At 40.3% G+C, this 24,314-nt stretch overlaps 1 protein-coding gene across 5 annotated transcripts in view; it reads left to right on the top strand.

Moving 5' to 3' along the window:
* PTPDC1 (protein tyrosine phosphatase domain containing 1) overlaps positions 1-24,314 on the top strand; it is a 79,265-nt gene that overhangs the window by 45,413 nt on the left and 9,538 nt on the right. For 2 of the 5 annotated variants that reach the window (XM_008959993.4, XM_055117868.2), the window contains 5 exons: positions 9,247-9,418; positions 11,829-11,909; positions 12,142-12,260; positions 19,312-19,449; positions 21,334-22,592. In XM_008959993.4, the coding sequence (XP_008958241.1) occupies positions 9,247-9,418; positions 11,829-11,909; positions 12,142-12,260; positions 19,312-19,449; positions 21,334-22,592 (1,769 nt within the window). Of the gene's footprint in view, positions 1-8,419; positions 8,775-9,246; positions 9,419-11,828; positions 11,910-12,141; positions 12,261-19,311; positions 19,450-21,333; positions 22,593-24,314 lie in introns of those variants that run through there. The other 3 variants (XM_003807859.4, XM_008959991.4, XM_055117869.2) reach the window with 3 other exon arrangements.

The following is a 24,314-nucleotide window of genomic DNA, read 5'->3' as shown; positions in this document are numbered from 1 at the left end:
TTTGTTTGTTTGAGACAGAGTTTCACTCTTGTTGCCCAGGCTGCAGTGCAGTGGCATGATCTTGGCTCACTGCAACCTCTGTCTCCCAGTTTTCAAGCAATTCTTCTGCCTCAGCCTCTCAAGTAGCTGGGATTACAAGCGCATGCTACCGCACCCAGCTAATTTTGTATTTTTCATGGAGACAGGGTTTCACCATGTTGGTCAGGCTGGCTGGTCTCGAACTCCCGGCCTCAGGTAATCCACCTGCCTCAGCCTCCCAAAGTGCTGGGATTACAGGCGTGACCCACTACGCCTGGCCACTTTGTACTCTTTAGCAAGCACCGGCTGCCATTTGTTGTTTCCCTCCCCACTGGCCCAAGGAGCCACCAGACTACTTTCTGTCTCTATAGATTTCATTTTTTCTGGACATTTCATATAAATGGAACCATATAAATATGTGGTCTTTTGTGATTGGCTTTTTTCACTTAGCATAATGTTTTCAAGGTTCATCCATGTTGTAGCATGCGTCAGTGCTGCTTCCTTTTTATGGTTGAATAATTTTCCATTGTGTAGATATTTATTTATCTACACATTCCATTTATCCATTCCCCTGATGGGCATTTGGACTCTTTTCACTTTTTGGCTATTATGAGTAATAATAAAACCTGAGTTTTTGTGTGGACATATGTTTTCATTTTTCTTGGGTATTTACCTAGGAGGAAAGAACTGGGTCATATGGTAACTCTGTTTAATCATTTGAGGAACTGCCAGACCATTTTCCAAAGTGTTTGCTTCATTTTATTTACCCACCAGCAGTAGATAAGGGCTCTCATTTTTTTTTTACATCCCCATTGATACTTACTATTGTCGGGCATTTGATTGTAGCCATCCTAGTAGGTATGAAGTGATATTTCATTGTGATTTTAATATGCATTTCCCTAATGACTAGTGATGTTGAGCATCTTTTCATGTATTTATTGAAACTTTCTACATCTTTTTTGGAGAAATGCCCACTCAAATTATTTGCCCTTTTTAAATTATTGAGATTTAAGTCACATACCATAAAATTGAACCTTTTAAAGTAGTCATTGGTTTTTAGTATATACTTAAGGCTGTGCAGTCATCAACACTATTTAAATCCAGACTATTTTCATCAGACCAAAAAGAAATGTTCTACCAATTAGCACTTGAGAATACAGAATAATAAGCAAACTCAGTTTATCCTGCTACACTCTGATAACATGTTTCTGACACCAGATGTGCGGGGTTTTTTCCACACACCAAACAAGCAATAAATTCTGCAGGGGACTCCAGATGGGTGTCCTCCAATTTAATTCTGACATTATCTACCTAGAGATAGTGTCAGATCCAACAGGTTGAGGGCTCAGTCTTATAAGATTGCCTCCTACTTCTGATGCCAGTCACAAGCCCCAGCTTGTTTAACCTGTGCTTCTGACTGACTGGCTATAAATTGGGGTTCCCACACCCTTCTCTTTGGATTTCATTAATTTGCTATAGTGGCTAACAGTACTCTAGGAAACACATTTACCAATTTATTATAAAGGCTGTTACAAAGGATGGAGATGAAGAGATGCATAAGGGTGACATATGGTGGAAGAGGCACAGAGCATCCATGCTGACCCCAAGTGTGCCACCCTCCAGCAACCTCCATGTTCTCAGCTCTTTGAACCCTATCCTAAGCTTTTATTAAGGCTTCATCACATGGCGTGGTTGACTAAACCACTGGCCATTGTTGATCAACTTAACCTTCAGCCCTCTCCCCTCCCCAGAAGCTGGATTTGGTGCTGAAAGTCCCAACGCTGTAATCCTACCTTGGTCTTTCCAATGGCTAGCCCCCATCCTGAAGCTACAGAGGGACTGACAGCCGCTAGTCAACTCATTAACATACAAAAAGATATCACCTTGGAGATTCCAAGGATTTCAGGAATTGTATGCCAAGAAACAGGGACCAAGACCAAATATATATTTCACAGTATCCCAACAGTCAGTTCCCATTCCACTTTCACCCTAGTCCCCCTGGCAAACACTAATCTACTTTCTGTCCCTGTCAATTTGCCTCCTTGGGACATTTCATATAAATACATACTGTCTCTTCTAATTTGCCAGTGTCCTTTCTTTCACATGGATTCACATTAGTCTTGGGTAACTTGCTTTTAATCTGAAGAACCTCCTTTATATTTCTTATACGCTAAGTCTGCTAGCAACAAATTCTCTGCTTTTTGTTTACCTGGGAATTCCTTTATTTCCCCTTCATTTTTGACAGAAATCTTGCTGCATGTAAGATTCTTGATTGACAGCTTAATATTTAGCACTTTGAATATGTCGTTCCTCTACTTTCTGGTCTCCATGGTTTCTGATGAGAAGTAAACTTAATCTTTTTGAGGTTTCTTTGTACACAAGGAGTCATTTTTCTATTTGAGCATTTTTACTGTGATGTGTTTTAATGTGGATCTATTTGTAGGTATCCTACTTAGAGTTTTTTGAACTTCTTGGATGTGTGGATTAATGTTTTTCATCAGATTTGGGAAGCTTTAAGCCATTATTTCTAAAAGTTTTTTCTACTCCTCTCTCAACTCTCTTTCTGTTCACTTATAGTAGGGTATATGTTGGTTCACTTAATGGTATTCCACATTTCTGTGAGGCTTTGTTCATTTTTTCATTTTTTATTCTCTGTGTTTTTCAGAGTGCATAATCTCTATCAGTCTATCTTCAGGTTCTCTAATTCTTCCTTCTGCCACTTCAGATCCTCTGTTGAGCTGCTTGAGTGAATTTTTCATTGTTTTTGTACTTTTTAACTTCTGAATTTCCATTTGCTTCCTTTTTAAAATTCCCATCTCTTTATTGGTATTCTGTATCTGATGAAAGAAACATTGTCATCATAGCTTCTTTTACTTCTTTAAACATGGGTTCCTTTAGGACTTTGAATATATTTGTAATGGCTGCTTTGAAGGCTTTGGTATATCAGATGCCTGGCCTCTCTAACAGATAGTGTCTATTGACTACACTTTTTTCTGTGTATAGGTCATACTTTTTTCTTTCTTTCCATGTCTCATACTTTTTGTTGAAAACTGGACATTTTAGGTAATATTTTTTAGCACCTCTAGATACTCTTCCCTCCCCGGACTTGTTTTTGTTGTTATTTGCCTGTCTATTTGATCAGAGACTTGACTAGACCATCTTAGTGATGGACTAGCCTTTTTTTCTTCATAGTTTGAAGCCTCTGATGTGACTCCTAAGAGGGCATGGCCTTGGTCAAGCAAACGCAGTCACCCTGAGAAGACAGTGGTTTTTTTTTAGCAGGGCACTCTTTCCCTCTTCCACGAATGTCTCTGTTAGGCTGTCTCCCTCAGTTGTTAGCACACCAGCTGTTGGGTTCCACTAATTACCTGCTGATCACTCTGTTGTTTTTGACAAAGCCCTGGGTCATCTGTTGCCCTACAATCTGATCTAATTAAGTTTGGGTGGTGGCTGTTTTTGAGGTCAGTCTTGAGGTTTGATCATGCTCCATGAGAGGACTTAGTTGTCTCTTTCCTTGGTTCTCTCTGGCAAACTAGTGTGACTACAGTTCAGCTTATTGGTCTCATGAAGCTATGAGGTTACTCTTATTAATAACTGCTTAACCAAAACCTCCATTGTTTTTGAAAGCTTGAACTTCCCCATGCTGTGTTTCAGATAAAGATAGTTTTGTAGGGGGAGAGCTTCAGAATTCTCTGTTTTTAAGGCCTGCTTCTCCTTCTGGCTGAAGTCTACTAGCCATGTCTCTGGAGCTTGAGGCGGGGACAACAGCCCACTTCTCTGAGTGATCCCCCTACTTTGCAAGGTGAGCAGGAATGATAGCTTCTGGTCTTCTTGGCTTGCCTAAGTGTGGAATCTTTGACCTACAGATGAGGTGGAGCAGGGGCACTTGGGAGAAGCCAGCCAGGGTGAGGAGGAAATCCATATGGGAGAGCAGCCCAGCAGTGGCGAAGCCTGAGCCAGATAACACCTGTGTGGGAGAGTGACCTGGCCCAGGTTATTAGAACATTCCCAGGCATCAGAGCTTGGGTCAGGTTGGGAGGGCTCCATGTGGCAGGGTGACCCTACATGGAATATTGGAACACAGGCAGGATGAGGAGAGCATCTACCCAGGTGGGTGGCAGCAGCAGCTTGGCATAGGTGTTAAAGCCCAGATGGGATGAGAGAGGCATCCACATGGAGGAGGGAGCAGAGGTAGTGATGGGAGACTGGTTACATGTAGGGGGCTTGGTCAATTAGGTAAATATATTAAAGATTACTGTGCCCAGGCTTCTCACAGAGTTATAATTATAGGTACAGTTGTGGAAAGGGTGGAAATTAGAGGAACTCTGTGGTGTTGGCTTGGAATTGGTAGCATCAGGGTAAACTCTTGGTTTTCCATATGTATATATGCCTACATATGGGAATAAATATAGATGTAAAGTGTGGTAATGTATGTGCCTGTGCATAATATCCATATTCTTTAGCACTGTCCACTGAGAGGGCCTGGCAGCAGTAACACTCTAATGGCAATGAGCATACCTAACACGCAGACATTGGTTTCTAGATACCGTTCTTTACTAATAAATGCAAGGGCTTCCGAGTCTAATCATGAGGAAACTGCATGCCCAAATTGAGAGAGATTGCTACAAAATAACTGGCCTATACTCTTCAAAAGTGTCAAGGTCATCAAAGTCAAGGAAAGACTGAGGAACTTGTTCGAGTGTGAAATAGGTGAAAGAAACAGGACAACTAAATACAACATGTCCTTTTACTGTAAGGAACATTTTTGGAGTAATCAGTGAAGCTTGAAGGAGGTCTGAGGAATAGAGGGCAAGTAGTAATATCTCAACCATAATTTCCTGATTTGGGGTAATTTTCAAGAATATCTTTGTGGGAAATATACACTAAATTATTTGGCGTAATGGGGCAGCATTTCTGCAAGTTACTCTAAAAAATTCAAGGGAAAATATTCTTTTTTTCTTTTTCTTTTTTTTTTTTTTTTTTTTTTTGAGACAGTCCCGCTCTGTCACCCAGACTAGAGTGCAGTGGTGCAATCTCAGCTCACTGCAACCTCTGCCTTCCAGGTGCAAGCAATTCTCCTGCCTCAGCCTTCCAAGTACCTGGTACTACAGGCATGCGCCACTACACCCAGCTCATTTTTGTATTTTTAGTAGAGACTGGGTTTCACCATGTTGGCCAGGTGGGTTTCTAACTACTGACCTCAGGTGATCTGCCCTCCTCAGCCTCCCAAAGTGCTGGGATTACAGGCATGAGCCACCATGCCCAGCCAAGGAAAAATATTATTTGTAACTTTTGTAACTTTTCTGTAAGTTTGACATTGATTCAAAGTAAAAATATAAAATATTCTCAAAAATATATGGGCCAGGCATGGTGGCAGGCACCTGTCATATTGGCTACCAGAGAGGCTGAGGCAGGAGGATTGTTTGAGCCTAGGAATTCAAGGCTGCAGTGAGCTATGATCATGTCACTGCTCTCTAGCCTGTGTGACAGAGCAAGGTGCTGTCTTTAAAAAAAAAATTAAAAATTAAAACTAAAGTGTTCAATTGTGTTGCATGCTGCTGCACAGTCAAATAGAAACTCTAAAAAGTCCACCTCAAAACAGATCATCGGAGGCCTTAGCAAGAGTGGTTTAATTTGAGAGTGGAGGCAGAGGCCAGAGCTGAGTAGGCTAAGGATGAGACCTGTGACACATGGAGATGGCAGGTGTAGTCACCTTGGTTTGGAGGTTTAGCTATGAAGGGGAGAGAAGAAGGGCCCTCAGAAGAAGGGAAATTATAGTGAAAGATCTGGAAACAATTACATATACCTAGGAATGTTTGAAAAACAGAAATAGGGAAAGTCTTGGAAAAGTTCTGTCTTCGGATATTTGAAAATCTTTCAAGACAAAGAGAAGCTTTATTCTTTATTTTCAGTGGGAAGAACCAGAACCGATGTTTATAGAATGGATTTTAACTCAACACTAGAGAACATTTGAAGCCCAGCGTGTTGGCAGGCATCTGTAGTCCCAGCTACTCAAGAGGCTGAGGCAGGAGGAGCCCTCGAGCCCAAAAATTTGAGTGCAGCCTAAGCAACAAAGTGAGATTCCCATCTCTAAAGAAGGAAGGAAAGAAAACATTTGAGCTGTCTAACAGTGGAATAGTCAGTTCCCTTGTGAAAAGTGAGCCTCTTGTCACAAAAAGTAGAGAACACGAGGCTGGAAATTCAGCTGTACAGCAAATTCCTGGAAGTAACTCCTCCGTGGACTTAAGAATGCGGATAGGTGGGCTTCCCACGCCCACCAGGCACCCACTGCATTCTCAGCCTATTGTTCTATGACTTTAGGAAGCAATGATCCCTTTCTGAAATCTTGAGTATAGAAGGAAATTACTAGTTCTTGGTGTTCTAATCTCACTTTTCAGTGTTTTACCTGCCCACTTGTAGAAATTAAGGAAGAAAAGACTCAGTACTCACTGGTACATTTTAGTGGGTTTCTTTGTTGTGTTTATTGTAACTGATTTCATATTTGTCATGATCAGTATCTCATTTTGTTCCTTAAATATTATTCTAAATTTGGTTCTCATGTCCAGAGGTGGGTACATTTCTTTTCATCTGCCTCATCAATGCAAGGTATATTCACAGCACCTCATTGTTGGGAACACTGAGCAAGCATGCAGAAAGGGCTGCTTTCACCTTGCAGAATCCTGTTTGCGTTAGGCTTGACTTCCTTAGACATTGACACAGGGTCACTGACTGTACGGTAACTGGGGTAAGCTCAGTCATTTTATGTTTATTTGAGGTCAACCCAGGGCTCAAGATTTCACCACAGAGATTATTCTTGAGGTGATCTATAAACCATCCCTTCCTTAGCTTGGTCCAAATAAGTCCTACCCCTACCCCTTATCTAATGAAATTAGTTGTCATTTTTAGTGTAGTTGAAAGCAGTTACTTTTGACTTTTCTCTGTAGATGTCCTCAGATGCTGGTTCTCCAGGCCATGGACTTGTTTCTGCAGAGCTCACCACTCTTGTTTCTCAAGAGCTAAGTTAACATTCTGGAGTGCCACATACTCAGAAGCACAGACTTGCCCAGAAATCTTCTTAGACTCCCTCTTACACAGATAGCAAATACACAGCTCCTTAGTTTGAGCATTTAGGGCCTCCTGCCAGTAAGTTCATGTTCTTGTCATGCAGACCTCTGTGCAACTGCTGTTTCTGTGTTGCCCTTAGGGTCCTGAGGGCCTTGCCTAGAATAATCCTCATATAATTCCTCCGACAGGAAAGCTGTGCTTTCTTCCATGGCTGCATTCTAAATAACAAAGGCATGATACTATACATAGAGTAGGAATTTGGACACCAAATCGGGATTCTGTGTCTCTGTCTTATTCGACAAAAGTGCACATTACTGGGGAGATGGGGGTGGCATTTTAAAAGGAGCTTGGTATAGCATTAGTAATCGTTAAAAAAAAAAAATAGAAAATAGCCTTATCTGTAGCAGTACAGTAGTTTGTTTCTGTGCACACACATCTGAAATACCACTTGTGCAGAGAGCTAGCGAGCAAGCGAGGGCGCAGCCTGACATTAACAAGGGAGGAGGCGGACAATGAGTACATTAGTGGTTGTTGCACTTTCTGTTTTCTTTATATCCTTTATCTTCAAGTTGCAACCTCCCCCTCATCTAGTTCCTTTAAAAATGTGATACTTAGTGATCTTTCTTTCTATGCCTCTGCCAAGACATTATTGAAGCTTCTTTTTTCCCTCACTGCAACAAAAGGCAGAGAATGGTGTTTTGAGTTTTTGAGAGGCATGGCTACTATAACTGTCCAACAGAGGCATAACTAAGAATTGGGTTTTTATATTCTGAAAATGAACACATGAAGTTAAATGTCTTCTGATAATATATCACCTCTAAAAATGTCTTTATTTGTTCTATCCAAGTATTTCTTTAATAGTTTTACCAAGAAAAAATAGAAGTGGTTTTGGTTATGAAAAATTGGATGATATTTTAATAATCTTGTAAGGTGTCCAGCATATCCCACTTTATTACAATTAACTTTTTTCTGCACTATTCAAACGAGGAGTAGAAAGGTAATTTTTTTCAAAATATCCAGAGACAGGTTGTGAACAGAATAACAGAATTTAAGCCTTTTAACATGTATGTAAAAGGCAGTTTTTGCATCAGGAAGACAGTTTTCTAAATTCACTACAGTATTTTGGGGAGTAATTCTTTGAGTGGTTAGATATTTTAAGTGCATTTGAGAAACAAAATTTAGTAATCAATATATTTAAAATTTATATTATTCTTCCCTATATTTGAACAATTTGTCCAAAATGCAATCTGTTCATATTGGATTTTGCCTGTTCAGATCTAAGTGGGAATCAGTAGTTTCTTTGTTCGTCGCCATGGAAACCAGTCAGCCAATCTGAATGGCTCTTAGATCATACAGAACAATGCAATGCTCCCTGCTCTCAGTGAAAGTTCCTCACTGAGTAAGTGGGGCTGACTCTTCCTGCCTCCGGCTCTTGCCTCCCAGTGCCATGCAGGTGCAGGATGCAACCAGGCGGCCCTCAGCCGTGCACTTCCTCAGCTCCTTTCTCCAGGGCCGCCGGCACTCCACCTCAGACCCAGTACTGCGGCTGCAGCAGGCCCGGCGGGGCTCTGGCTTGGGCTCCGGCTCTGCCACGAAGCTGCTGTCCTCGTCCTCTCTCCAGGTGATGGTGGCTGTTTCCTCAGTCAGCCATGCAGAGGGAAACCCAACTTTCCCCGAAAGAAAAAGTAAAGGTCTCTTTCTTCTTATAGATTGCCATACCTTTGTATATAAGTTTGAGGAATGGGAATCAGCTGTGTTGTGTTTATACCTTCTTAAATATTGGTAGTTTATTCTATATTATACTTTTGGCTGTCTGTTATGCTATTTTAGTGAATATGTGAGGATATAAAATGATCAAATGTTTTATTTTTTTATTAAAAATATAGGTTTGAACAAAACTCATTCTCTTGTAAAACATCTGCTTCTACAGTTTCTTCCTCCTAATTGCCAGTATGTGTGGAGATTATTATATGTGAAAGCTTTTTTACATTAAGAGATATATGTCACTTTGACAGGGAAACAGTTTTGTTTTCTTGACAAGATGAAGGTGATTTTGCACTGGCTTGTCATCTGCCATCCTGAGATAAAATGGAAGCTGTTTCCCATGTTACAATTTCATTTGGAGAGTGGAATTTTGAATTTTCCTTTCCTTATATGTTCTAGGAAATTTAGAACGTCCAACACCAAAGTACACAAAAGTAGGGGAGCGTTTACGGCATGTCATTCCTGGACACATGGCATGTTCCATGGCGTGTGGCGGTAGAGCTTGCAAGTATGAGAACCCAGCCCGCTGGAGTGAGCCGGAGCAAGCCATTAAGGGGGTTTACTCATCCTGGTGAGTGATCCTGTTGGTCTTTCATAGCTCTGTTGGATACAGGAAAGACACTCTGTGTGAGCCAGGAGCCCTGAAGTGTGGGAGGAGCAGTGTGGGACTTTGAAGTCAGGACCTCACTTTGCCAGTCAGTTCTGGCTTTGCCTTAGCTGTGTGATCTTGGCCTATTGACCCTCAGTTTCTTTATCTGTAAGGTAGAAATAATAAAACCAAAACCATAGGGTTTTTTTAATTAAGTGAAATGATATATATAAAGTGTATTGAAGAAATGGATAATTAGATAGCTCTTAAATTTCAGAAATGTTTAGAAATAATAAAACTGTTCAGCTATAAATTTGAGAAAATTATGATGTACATGTGTAATTTTTCAGTTTCATGCAGGTAAGCTTTAGCTTTTATGTTATTCCTATATTCTATATGAAAGGTCACATTTTCATACAAATACCCTTCAGTCTACCCTAATAAAAGTGGTACAAGTTGTCAGCTCAGTAGAAAACATAAGATATTTGCTTTTTTTATGGTGTATAAGTGAAATTAATATTGTTCTTTAATCATACTGCTTTTTATTAAACAGTAAACTAGTCAAATACACCTTTTTGATGTAGTAACATCTGAAAAATTCTGATAAATCACATTCGAAGCATACTTAGAGGAATTCACTGTTTAATTCTAGTAGTGAATTATTTTATACATCAAGAACCCATTTTTCAATTAGATATTTGTCAACTGGCTTATCCAGCTTACAACCTGTACTTTTTCATATTGGATTTGCTCAGTACATCTGTAGTGATATAGTCTGGGGTCCATTGTCATTATTGTTCACCACAGGTCATATTCTGGTCCATCACTATCATACTAATAGTATGAAGAAGGAAACATTCATAGTCAGACAAGAAAATTTCTAATAATGTAGCTTAGGTCATTTGCATATTTTTGCTTTATTGCTGACTAAATCATGTGAGTCTTTTTCACCTCTGCTGCTTTCACGTTACATCCCCCTTCATCTTACACTAATTATCACTGGGGGTCCCAAACTTTTGGGTCCCATGTTAAACCACATGCCTTCTTTCAGAGGGAAAGGTGTCATTTTGGATCCTGCCCTGACAGTCTCTGTTATTCCCCTGAGATTCATGTGACCCACGACTTCCAACAGACTTACCTTATATATCTCATCAGGCCACTGATGAGAAATTTGAACAGAACAGAGTGAAGCCAGAGCCCAGAGGCCTGACAAGAGTAATAGTCATTTATTGGGCGTCTGCCCACTCATTCATTCAGTAAATATCCATTTGGCTGTAGGCCAGTCAGTGTGCTAGATGCTTTCATACTATTATCTTTTATCTTCATAAAACTCTTGTGAGCTGTTAATGCCATTTTATCGATGAAAGAATTGAGTTCCAGAGAGACCAAGTAATTTGCTACCAAGCTAGAAAGTAGAAAAGCCAGCATTTGAAACCAAGCCCAACTGACTCTGGAGCCCATATTTGTCACCAAATTACAACTCAGTATTTATTCATAACTGCATGTCAGGATTTGTGCCAAAGACTTTACATCCACATCATATTGAATTCTCACACCAACCCTGTGAGACAGGCATTATTATCCCCATTTAACACCTTGTAACTAAGATTCAGATAGTTGAATAACAAAATATCTCCCAGTTGGCCCTCCTCATGTAAGTCACTACCCATTGAGTAACAATCCAGACTGTTACCTTCACCACCAGCTGAGTTTTCTCCATCATGTCCACTAAAATCTCTTGAGAGTTCTTGAAAATACTTTGCTGGAATCCACAAATAATTTATGTCTTGGAATTTTTTCCAGGGATTTAAGAAGCTAGAGTTTCTTAGAGCTCTAATCATCCAAAATTGAAGCCAGATTTGTATAAGAATATTCTTACACGGGTGCACCAAAATCTCAAAATTCACCACTAAAGAACTCATCTATGTAACCTGAAATAATCTGTACCCCAAAAACTATTGAAGTTTTAAAAATTAACCTAAAGAGAAAAAAAGCAAAGTATCTAACAGTGCCTTTACTACACTACCTTTTGTACAAGAAAAAGCAGATAAATAAGAATAAATATTCATATTTGCTTATATTTGCAAAAATAAACACTAAGATGGTAAACATGAAATTAATACAAATGATTACATATGGGGAACAAACTGAATGGAGTGGATGAAAACGGTTGAGAGCAAACATTTTAGTGCATACCTTTTTGTATTGTTTTGATTTTATTGAACCATGAAACTGTATTATCTGTTCAAATAAAATTTATACACAAAAAAGAATATTCTAACAGAGTTGTTGAAATCATAGAAAAAAATCATCTCTCAGGACTGGAACATCTCTTTGGGCTGGAACTTCCTAGGTTTCAGCACATCTCACCAGTCCCTCCACCTATTTGCAGGGTCACTGATAATATACTGGCCATGGCCCGCCCATCCTCTGAGCTCCTGGAGAAGTACCACATCATTGATCAGTTCCTCAGGTAAATGCTGTATTGTTCACACACGAGTGAGCAAACTCATGTGTTTTTTTCTTTCATTGCCTTTGTTTCAAGTGAAAGAGTGCTTTCATTTTAACAATAGGCAGTGAAGAGTGTATTTCAAATAAGAAATTAAGATTTTGAGAGTAATTAATAATGTTGATTAATACCAAAAATGGTTAATTTTTTTTAAATGCTAGCTCCCAATATGACTGACTGCCCTTTTTCCTTTAAGCCATGGCATAAAAACAATAATCAACCTCCAGCGCCCTGGTGAGCATGCTAGCTGTGGGAACCCTCTGGAACAAGAAAGTGGCTTCACATACCTTCCTGAGGCTTTCATGGAGGCTGGCAGTAAGTTCCTCCCACCCTCCTCTCATGAATTATCAAGGGCAGCACTCAGAGGCTTTTCTCTGCTGGGTTCTTAGATTAAAAAGATGATGGAAATAAATACTTCCTGCATCATAGTAAGGATTAGAAAAAATGAGCTACCATTCTCTTTGGTATTGCTATTGAAAGTAAAGGATTTCTTTGTTCCTGTAAGAGGGATGTTGGGAGAAGACCCTGTAGTAATAATGATTAACATTTAGTTAATGCTTACAGTGTGCCAGTCACTATTATCTCATTTAACCCTTAAAGCAGTTGTGTAACAAAATTATAATTTCTGTTTTACATATGAAGCCACACGGGGCTTAGAGAATTACCTGTTTGCCTAAGATCACACAGCTTAGAAATGGTAGTCAGGTTTGGAACCTGGACATGCTCCAGGTTTACTGCTGTCCAGCCCTGCTCCCAAAATGATGCCCAGGAATTCTACTTCTAACAATTTCAAAGCCGCCTCAATCACAGGAGCTTTGGGATGAAATACACTCAACATGTGTCCTTCAAACCAGGCTGGAAAGGATAAACAATCTTGGAACTTGTTTTTAAGAAGCTTATTTACACTAGATAGAAAATCCATATATACTGTCTTAAGCTATTTATCAGTCATTTAGACACATTTCCCTGCTTAAACAAGAATGTATGCTTTCTCTCCAAAGCTGAGTAACTATAGCATGAATCATTGACTTTATTAATTTGTAATTATACTTCGCCATAATTCTTTCTGGCTGAGTTTCTGCAGGAAATGTCTTTTTTTTCATATTTACATTTTTATTTTATTTTTTTAATTTTTTTTATTATACTTTAAGTTTTAGGGTACATGTGCACATTGTGCAGGTTAGTTACATATGTATACATGTGCCATGCTGGTGCGCTGCACCCACTAACTCGTCATCTAGCATTAGGTATATCTCCCAATGCTATCCCTCCCCCCTCCCCCCACCACACAACAGTCCCCAGAGTGTGATATTCCCCTTCCTGTGTCCATGTGATCTCATTGTTCAATTCCCACCTATGAGTGAGAATATGCGGTGTTTGGTTTTTTGTTCTTGCGATAGTTTACTGAGAATGATGATTTCCAATTTCATCCATGTCCCTACAAAGGACATGAACTCATCATTTTTTATGGCTGCATAGTATTCCATGGTGTATATGTGCCACATTTTCTTAATCCAGTCTATCATTGTTGGACATTTGGGTTCGTTCCAAGTCTTTGCTATTGTGAATAATGCTGCAATAAACATACGTGTGCATGTGTCTTTATAGCAGCATGATTTATAGTCCTTTGGGTATATACCCAGTAATGGGATGGCTGGGTCAAATGGTATTTCCAGTTCTAGATCCCTGAGGAATCGCCACACTGACTTCCACAATGGTTGAACTAGTTTACAGTCCCACCAACAGTGTAAAAGTGTTCCTATTTCTCCACATCCTCTCCAGCACCTGTTGTTTCCTGACTTTTTAATGATTGCCATTCTAACTAGTGTGAGATGGTATCTCATTGTGGTTTTGATTTGCATTTCTCTGATGGCCAGTGATGATGAGCATTTTTTCATGTGTTTTTTGGCTGCATAAACGTCTTCTTTTGAGAAGTGTCTGTTCATATCCTTTGCCCACTTTTTGATGGGGTTGTTTGTTTTTTTCTTATAAATTTGTTTGAGTTCATTGTAGATTCTGGATATTAGCCCTTTGTCAGATGAGTAGGTTGCAAAAATTTTCTCCCATTTTGTAGGTTGCCTGTTCACTCTGATGGTAGTTTCTTTTGCTGTGCAGAAGCTCTTTAGTTTAATTAGATCCTATTTGTCAATTTTGTCTTTTGTTGCCATTGCTTTTGGTGTTTTAGACATGAAGTCCTTGCCCATGCCTATGTCCTGAATGGTAATGCCTAGGTTTTCTTCTAGAGTTTTTATGGTTTTAGGTCTAACGTTTAAGTCTTTAATCCATCTTGAATTGATTTTTGTATAAGGTGTAAGGAAGGGATCCAGTTTCAGCTTTCTACATATGGCTAGCCAGTTTTCCCAGCACCATTTATTGAATAGGGAATCCTTTCCCCATTGCTTGTTTTTCTCAGGTTTGTCAAAGATCAGATAGTTGTAGATATGTGGCGTTATTTCTGAGGGCTCTGGTCTGTTCCATTGATCTATATCTCTGTTTTGGTACCAGTACCATGCTGTTTTGGTTACTGTAGCCTTGTAATATAGTTTGAAGTCAGGTAGTGTGATGCCTCCAGCTTTGTTCTTTTGGCTTAGGATTGACTTGGCGATGCGGGCTCTTTTTTGGTTCCATATGAACTTTAAAGTAGTTTTTTCCAATTCTGTAAAGAAAGTCATTGGTAGCTTGATGGGGATGGCATTGAATCTGTAAATTACCTTGGGCAGTATGGCCATTTTCACGATATTGATTCTTCCTACCCATGAGCATGGAATGTTCTTCCATTTGTTTGTATCCTCTTTTATTTCCTTGTGCAGTGGTTTGTAGTTCTCCTTGAAGAGGTCCTTCACATCCCTTGTAAGTTGGATTCCTAGGTATTTTATTCTCTTTGAAGCAATTGTGAATGGGAGTTCACTCATGATTTGGCTCTCTGTTTGTCTGTTGTTGGTGTATAAGAATGCTTGTGATTTTTGTACATTGATTTTGTATCCTGAGACTTTGCTGAAGTTGCCTGTCAGCTTAAGGAGATTTTGGGCTGAGACAATGGGGTTTTCTAGATATACAATCATGTCGTCTGCAAACAGGGACAATTTGACTTCCTCTTTTCCTAATTGAATACCCTTTATTTCCTTCTCCTGCCTAATTGCCCTGGCCAGAACTTCCAACACTATGTGGAATAGGAGTGGTGAGAGAGGGCATCCCTGTCTTGTGCCAGTTTTCAAAGGGAATGCTTCCAGTTTTTGCCCATTCAGTATGATGTTGGCTGTGGGTTTGTCATAGATAGCTCTTATTATTTTGAAATACGTCCCATCAATGCCTAATTTATTGAGAGTTTTTAGCATGAAGGGTTGTTGAATTTTGTCAAAGGCTTTTTCTGCATCTATTGATATAATCATGTGGTTTTTGTCTTTGGCTCTGTTTATATGCTGGATTACATTTATTGATTTGTGTATATTGAACCAGCCTTGCATCCCAGGGATGAAGCCCACTTGATCATGGTGGATAAGCTTTTTGATGTGCTGCTGGATTCGTTTTGCCAGTATTTTATTGAGGATTTTTGCATCAATGTTCATCAAGGATATTGGTCTAAAATTCTCTTTTTTTGTTGTGTCTCTGCCTGGCTTTGGTATCAGAATGATGCTGGCCTCATAAAATGAGTTAGGGAGGATTCCCTCTTTTTCTATTGATTGGAATAGTTTCAGAAGGAATGGTACCAGTTCCTCCTTATACCTCTGGTAGAATTCGGCTGTGAATCCATCTGGTCCTGGACTCTTTTTGGTTGGTAAGCTATTGATTATTGCTATAATTTCAGCTCCTGTTATTGGTCTATTCAGAGATTCAACTTCTTCCTGGTTTAGTCTTGGGAGAGTGTATGTGTCCAGGAATTTATCCATTTCTTCTAGATTTTCTAGTTTATTTGCATAGAGGTGTTTGTAGTATTCTCTGATGGTAGTTTGTATTTCTGTGGGATCAGTGGTGATATCCCCTTTATCATTTTTTATTGCGTCTATTTGATTCTTCTCTCTTTTTTTCTTTATTAGTCTTGCTAGCAGTCTATCAATTTTGTTGATCCTTTCAAAAAACCAGCTCCTGGATTCATTAATTTATTGAAGGGTTTTTTGTGTCTCTATTTCCTTCAGTTCTGCTCTGAGTTTAGTTATTTCTTGCCTTCTGCTAGCTTTTGAATGTGTTTGCTCTTGCTTTTCTAGTTCTTTTAATTGTGATGTTAGGTTGTCAATTTTGGATCTTTCCTGCTTTCTCTTGTGGGCATTTAGTGCTATAAATTTCCCTCTACACACTGCTTCGAATGTGTCCCAGAGATTCTGGTATGTTGTGTCTTTGTTCTCGTTGCTTTCAAAGAACATCTTTATTTCTGCCTTCATTTCGTTATGTACCCAGTAGTCATTCAGGAGCAGGTTGTTCAGTTTCCATGTAGTTGAGCGGTTTTGAGTGAGATTCTTAATCCTGAGTTCTAGTTTGATTGCACTGTGGTCTGAGAGATAGTTTGTTATAATTTCTGTTCTTTTACATTTGCTGAGGAGAGCTTTACTTCCCAGTATGTGGTCAATTTTGGAATAGGTGTGGTGTGGTGCTGGAAAAAATGTATATTCTGTTGATATGGAGTGGAGAGTTCTGTAGATGTCTATTAGGTCCGCTTGGTGCAGAACTGAGTTCAATTCCTGGGTATCCTTGTTGACTTTCTGTCTCTTTGATCTGTCTAATGTTGACAGTGGGGTGTTAAAGTCTCCCATTATTAATGTGTGGGAGTCTAAGTCTCTTTGTAGGTCACTCAGGACTTGCTTTATGAATCTGGGTGCTCCTGTATTGGGTGCATATATATTTAGGATAGTTAGCTCTTCTTGTTGAATTGATCCCTTTACCATTATGTAATGGCCTTCTTTGTTTCTTTTGATCTTTGTTGGTTTAAAGTCTGTTTTATCAGAGACTAGGATTGCAACCCCTGCCTTTTTTTGTTTTCCGTTTGCTTGGTAGATCTTCCTCCATCCTTTTATTTTGAGCCTATATGTGTCTCTGCACATGAGATGGGTTTCCTGAATACAGCACACTGATGGGTCTTGACTCTTTATTCAATTTGCCAGTCTGTGTCTTTTAATTGGAGCATTTAGTCCATTTACATTTAAAGATAATATTGTTATGTGTGAATTTGATCCTGTCACTATAATGTTAGCTGGTTATTTTGCTCATTAGTTGATGCAGTTTCTTCCTAGTCTCGATGGTCTTTACATTTTGGCATGATTTTGAAGTGGCTGGTACCGGTTGTTCCTTTCCATGTTTAGTGCTTCCTTCAGGAGCTCTTGTAAGGCAGGCCTGGTGGTGACAAAATCTCTCAGCATTTGCTTGTCTGTAAAGGATTTTATTTCTCCTTCACTTATGAAGCTTAGTTTGGCTGGATATGAAATTCTGGGTTGAAAATTCTTTTCTTTAAGAATGTTGAATATTGGCCCCCACTCTCTTCTGGCTTGTAGGGTTTCTGCCGAGAGATCCGCTGTTAGTCTGATGGGCTTCCCTTTGAGGATAACCCGACCTTTCTCTCTGGCTGCCCTTAACATTTTTTCCTTCATTTCAACTTTGGTGAATCTGACAATTATGTGTCTTGGAGTTGCCTTCTCGAGGAGTATCTTTGTGGTGTTCTCTGTATTTCCTGAATCTGAACATTGGCCTGCCTTGCTAGATTGGGGAAGTTCTCCTTGATAATGTCCTGCAGAGTGTTTTCCAACTTGGTTCCATTCTCCCCATCACTTTCAGGTACACCAATCAGACGTAGATTTGGTCTTTTCACATAGTCCCATATTTCTTGGAGGCTTTGCTCATTTCTTTTTATTCTTTTTTCTCTAAACTTCCCTTCTCGCTTCATTTCATTCATTTCAGCTTCCATTGCTGATACCCTGTCTTCCAGTTGATCGCATCGGCTCCTGAGGCTTCTGCATTCTTCACGTAGTTCTCGAGCCTTGTTTTTCAGCTCCATCAGCTCCTTTAAGCACTTCTCTGTATTGGTTATTCTAGTAATACATTCTCCTAAATTTTTTTCAAAGTTTTCAACTGCTTTGCCTTTGGTTTGAATGTCCTCCCGTAGCTCAGAGTAATTTGATCATCTGAAGTCTTCTCTCAGCTCGTCAAAGTCATTCTCCATCCAGCTTTGTTCCGTTGCTGGTGAGGAACTGCATTCCTTTGGAGGAGGAGAGGCGCTCTACTTTTTAGAGTTTCCAGTTTTTCTGTTCTGTTTTTTCCCCATCTTTGTGGTTTTATCTACTTTTGGTCTTTGATGATGGTGATGTACAGATGGGTTTTTGGTGTGGATGTCCTTTCTGTTTGTTAGTTTTCCTTCTAACAGAGAGGACCCTCAGCTGCAGGTCTGTTGGAATACCCTGCCGTGTGAGGTGTCAGTGTGCCCCTGCTGGGGGGTGCCTCCCAGTTAGGCTGTTCTGGGGTCAGGGGTCAGGGACCCACTTGAGGAGGCAGTCTGCCCGTTCTCAGATCTCCAGCTGCGTGCTGGGAGAACCACAGCTCTTTTCAAAGCTGTCAGACAGGGACATTTAAGTCTGCAGAGGTTACTGCTGTCTTTTTGTTTGTCTGTGCCCTGCCCCCAGAGGTGGAGCCTACAGAGGCAGGCAGGCCTCCTTGAGCTGTGGTGGACTCCACCCAGTTCGAGCTTCCTGGCTGCTTTGTTTACCTAATCAAGCCTGGGCAATGGCGGGCGCCCCTCCCCCAGCCTCGCTGCCGCCTTGCAGTTTGATCTCAGACTGCTGTGCTAGCAATCAGCGAGACTCCGTGGGCATAGGACCCTCCGAGCCAGGTGCGGGATATAATCTTGTGGTGCGCCGTTTTTTAAGCCCGTCTGAAAAGCGCAGTGTTCGGGTGGGAGTGACCCGATTTTCCAGGTGCCGTCCATCACCCCTTTCTTTGACTCAGAAAGGGAACTCCCTGACCTCTTGCGCTTCCCAAGTGAGGCAATGCCTCGCCCTGCTTCGGCTCGCGCACGGTGCACGCACCCACTGACCTGCGCCCACTGTCTGGCACTCCCTAATGAGATGAACCCGGTACCTCAGATGGAAATGCAGAAATCACCCGTCTTCTGCGTCGCTCACGCTGGGAGCTGTAGACTGGAGCTGTTCCTATTCGGCCATCTTGGCTCCTCCCCTCAGGAAATGTCTTAAGTAACATAAAATGTGCTTTGTGAGTAAATGTTAACAGTAAAGTTACTGGGAATGTAAAATCCCTCTTATTTTATGCAGTGTATGCACTGAGATCTACATGCCTCAGTCTCAGTGTAGATCTGTGTACTTTTCATTAGTGTGTGTACTTTCATTAATTTCCTGTATGTTGATTTTCTTTTCCTTTTCTTTTTTCCTAGTTTACTTCTACAATTTCGGATGGAAGGATTATGGTGTAGCGTCTCTTACTACTATCCTAGATATGGTGAAGGTGATGACATTTGCCTTACAGGAAGGAAAAGTAGCTATCCATTGTCATGCAGGGCTTGGTCGAACAGGTAGGTCCTAAGAGGTGGTTTATTGCCTGTAGGCATATTTAAACATAAAAGGAATAAGATTTCCTAATTTGAGGGTAAATGTTTCTCAGAATCCTATCAAAGCTTTGGAGTCAGGTGGAAGAAGGGAATAAGTTCTAGTGTTCTGTACCACTGTAGGGTGTCTATAGTTAAAATGATATATAGTTTCAAATAGCTAGAAGGAGGATATTGAATGTTCCCAACACAAATGCATGATAAATGTTGGAGATTATGCATATACTAAATACACTGATCTGATCGCTATACATTATATGTATTAAAACATCACTATATACCCCATAGATATGTATAATTATTATGTTAACATTAAAAATTAAATCAAAAAAAATTTTAAGATATTTGAAATACCGTAAACAGGTAGTTACAATGACCATATATATATCATTTTAAAGTCTTTAGCAACAATGTGAGTTGGAGAAACTGCAATTTGAGAGAAGTAATTTGCTACATTTAGTAAGTGCCAGGGCCACACTTTAAATCCATGGTTGTCTGACTCCAGAGTTCATGTGCTTTCCATTTTTGGAGGTATAAGGATTTTGTTTGTGAAGAAGAGTCTATCTGTGCCCAGAATTCTATTAAAAAGTCAGTGATTTTACTTAAAACATTCAGCTGAATTTCATTACAGTGCTGATATTAGGGCAAAAATGAAGGCCATAGGGCTGAAATTTTCATTGTCATCTGATCCAACCACATGCAGCTCAGCTCTGTCCGCAGTGTACCTGTGCTCCTGCCAGGGGATCTGCCACATACCTGGAAGCATGCGCAGGGGAGGGGACTCAGCTCTGCTTGAGATTAGTAGCTCTTAGGATCAAGCCAAAATCTCACTGTTTCTAGACATTGACATGATAGCTCTGCAGACATTTTACATTTATACTAAGATCTTCTGTGTCCTAGTGAGAAAGGTATGTTGTTACCGACTGTGAACTGGAGAGCATGCAGTTTTCAGAGGTTCTGATTTTCATATGTAACAAGATGTTCACAAACTTGGGGATCACACAGGTGTATTTGATTTGCCTTTTACTTTAATATTAATTGACTGTTATATTTGAATTAATTTATTAATTACCTTTTCACTAGTAATTATTACCTTTTAACTAGTAATCACCTTACTAGTTATTCCTTTTAATTAGATGTTAGTAAGAATACCTAATGTTTATACCACTAAGCCTGGCTTCCTTAAGATTGCTTAATTTTCCATAATTGCTTATGGAAAAATAGAATTATATCATGGTCTGAAGGAAAACACATATTAGTATAGGCACAATCTGGAAAAAGAATTGCCAAGAAGAAAAGTAGGCTGTGAATATGAATAATCCCTAAAGAAGAAACTGCCGTGGTAGGGAGAGTGCCAGGCTGGGATGTGCCAGCAGTTGATGGCAAAGATAGCAGGGTGGGAGGTTCCAAACACAAAGTGTATGGATTGATTGGATGGAAATTCTCAAGAACTGTTCAGAGTGGAAAATAGAAACAGGATTTGCTTTCTTCTGTTGGAGTTAAGTAGAACAAGGAGGATAGATGGGCCAGATGATCAGTTTCCCTTCCCTCCTGCACACTTACTCACCTACCTTGTGCCTGTGCTGGCACAGCTCTGGGCTACTGAGATGACTCAGTCATGGGGAGGCGGTGCCACATAGACATTTAATAAAGTTCTGTGCAGTAAGGAACGTGCAAAATAACACCTCTACAAAAAGTCACAAAGTTATCATCATAATTGTCCTTAAAATGTGTCTCTATTTATATGGTTTCTTAACACATATTCAAATTGTAAATCATCAAAGAGTGATAAATAAAATAAATAAAAATGTAAGCTTTTCTCATACCAGTCTTCTCTTCTTCACTGTTTAGGTGTTTTAATAGCCTGTTACTTAGTTTTTGCAACGAGAATGACTGCTGACCAAGCAATTATATTTGTGCGGGCAAAGCGACCCAATTCCATACAAACCAGAGGACAGCTCCTCTGTGTAAGGGAATTTACTCAGTTTCTAACTCCTCTCCGCAATATATTCTCTTGCTGTGATCCCAAAGCACATGCTGTCACCTTACCTCAATATCTAATTCGCCAGCGTCATCTGCTTCATGGTTATGAGGCACGACTTCTGAAACACGTGCCAAAAATTATCCACCTAGTTTGCAAATTGCTGCTGGACTTAGCGGAGAACAGGCCAGTGATGATGAAGGATGTGTCCGAAGGACCTGGTCTCTCTGCTGAAATAGAAAAGACCATGTCTGAGATGGTCACCATGCAGCTGGATAAAGAGTTACTGAGGCATGACAGTGATGTGTCCAACCCGCCTAACCCCACTGCAATGGCAGCAGATTTTGACAATCGAGGCATGATTTTCTCCAATGAGCAACAGTTTGACCCTCTTTGGAAAAGGCGGAATGTTGAGTGCCTTCAACCCCTGACTCATCTGAAACGGCGGCTCAGCTACAGTGACTCAGATTTAAAGAGGGCCGAGAACCTCCTGGAGCAAGGGGAGACTCCACAGACAGTGCCTGCCCAGATCTTGGTTGGCCACAAGCCCAGGCAGCAGAAGCTCATAAGCCATTGTTACATCCCACAGTCTCCAGAACCAGACTTACACAAGGAAGCCTTGGTTCGCAGCACACTTTCTTTCTGGAGTCAGTCAAAGTTTGGAGGCCTGGAAGGACTCAAAGATAATGGGTCGCCAATTTTCCATGGAAGGATCATTCCAAAGGAAGCACAGCAGAGTGGAGCTTTCTCTGCAGATGTTTCAGGCTCACACAGCCCTGGGGAGCCAGTTTCACCCAGCTTTGCAAATGTCCATAAGGATCCAAACCCTGCTCACCAGCAAGTGTCTCACTGTCAGTGTAAAACTCATGGTGTTGGGAGCCCTGGCTCTGTCAGGCAGAACAGCAGGACACCCCGAAGCTCTCTGGACTGTGGCTCCAGTCCCAAAGCACAGTTCTTGGTTGCACATGAAACCCAGGACAGTAAAGATCTGTCTGAAGCAGCTTCACACTCTGCATTACAGTCTGAATTGAGTGCTGAGGCAAGAAGAATACTGGCGGCCAAAGCCCTAGCAAATTTAAATGAATCTGTAGAAAAGGAGGAACTAAAAAGGAAGGTAGAAATGTGGCAGGTATTATTAGTACTTAATTTAATTATAGATATGTGGGAAATATTTATGTCAGGGCAAAAGTGTGATACATTTTCCCAAACTTATTTATTATAGAAATGTGAAGATACGTTTGCATAATACTTTCTAACTTCAGGTTTCTCGTCTCTGATGCGAACCTGATGTTATAGAAAAAACACAGGGTGTTTGTATGGTTTCATTTAAATCTGCATACTCAAGAAAGCACTTGGTGTGATGCTTGACCCACACAAGGCATTGATATTAGTAGCTTCCTTCTTCCTGGGCCTATGGGGGCAACTGGCCCACAGCAGACAGCATTCAAAACTGACTAGAAGCATCTTTAACCTGAGGCCTGGCAGAGGGAATCATACTTTGAGAACTACTGACGTGCAGACATAAATAAAATGTTTATTTTTCAAAGCTCATCAACACTGGTGCTGAGCAAGGTCAGAAGAGTGAGGCTGTCTCTTTGGCATCCTCTCCTTCAGACTTGCCAATCCTGCCCTAATAGGGCAACTATGGGAAATCAGGAGAGCAAGTGGGTGAAACCACAGATTACTACGTGCCATTCACTTTAGCTGAGTTGAGGTCTTTGGGGTCCATTTCTTAGCTTTTACTTCAATTAGAATGTAAATGTTTAACCCTTTTTTGTGTTGTGCTTTTACTAGGATACAGTCATAAGTCAGCCACACTTTCTTTGCCCTGAATGAGCACCTGTTCTTGAGAAAAGATAGGCCTTATAAACCTAGCTATGAGAAACAGCTAAACTACCCCAAAAGGAGGCTGACTTGGACAGTCGTGAATCACCGAAATCTTGACTTTTGAGCCCATAACCTACTGTGAATTATTTTAATAGCTCGCTTTCATAGTCTGCCATTGATTAAACAAGGCATATAAAATTTCTGAGTGCCAGTATCTCTTCAGATGCAGAGGCATGAAAATTAAGTTTGGAGCTTCACATTAACTTTTAATTATATGATGGGAGGAGAGAACTTTTGATAAAAATTTTGTTCTTCAGAATTGTGTTTCGCCTATCCAATAGTTAAATGTATTGCTTTCTTCCAAAATGAATTGTTTTCTTTATTTTCTGCTCCAAACTGAAAAAGTCTTTCATTCAGTCAGCAAATATTTCCTGGGCATTACTGTGTGTTAAGAGTTAGCAAGAAAGAGAGTCTTCTATTTTAGATGAAAATCTCGCACCCCCACTCCTGGGTCAGCCCCAGTGCCCATGCAAGCTCTGCTGTGGTGATGAAGCGTTCAGGACTTGGTTTGGGCCAGACCATATGTAGTGTATATGAAAGCATTTTCTGGAGGTGAACACAGACCTTTAATCAGGATAGTTTTGCATTTTTTTCCATTCTAGATTTTATTTTAGGACTTTTAGTTATCAAAAAAATCAGTTGAATTCTGGAAAAGAATAAAATGAACATTATTTGAATAGTATAATGCCACCCATGCCTGTACTAGACCATTTCACATATATTATTTCATGTGATTTTTCACAGTTATCATAGAACATATCTGTAAGGCAGATGATACTATTTCTACAGTCTTTGTTAAGCTTGTGAATTCAGTATCACAGATGAGGATGCTAAAGGTCATGAAGGTTAGAGGGTAAGTGACTTGCTCAGGGTCATGTGGCATGCGTGTGACAGAGTCAGGGTACAGCACATGTGTTGAACACTTTCCATTATCCCAGGATTCTTGGCTAACCTCCCTGGAGAG

The sequence above is a fragment of the Pan paniscus genome, chromosome 11 (genome assembly GCF_029289425.2).
Source record: "Pan paniscus chromosome 11, NHGRI_mPanPan1-v2.0_pri, whole genome shotgun sequence".
NCBI lineage: Eukaryota > Metazoa > Chordata > Mammalia > Primates > Hominidae > Pan > Pan paniscus.
Note: the sequence above shows the minus strand (reverse complement) of the source record. Positions and strands in the feature narration are given on the sequence as shown.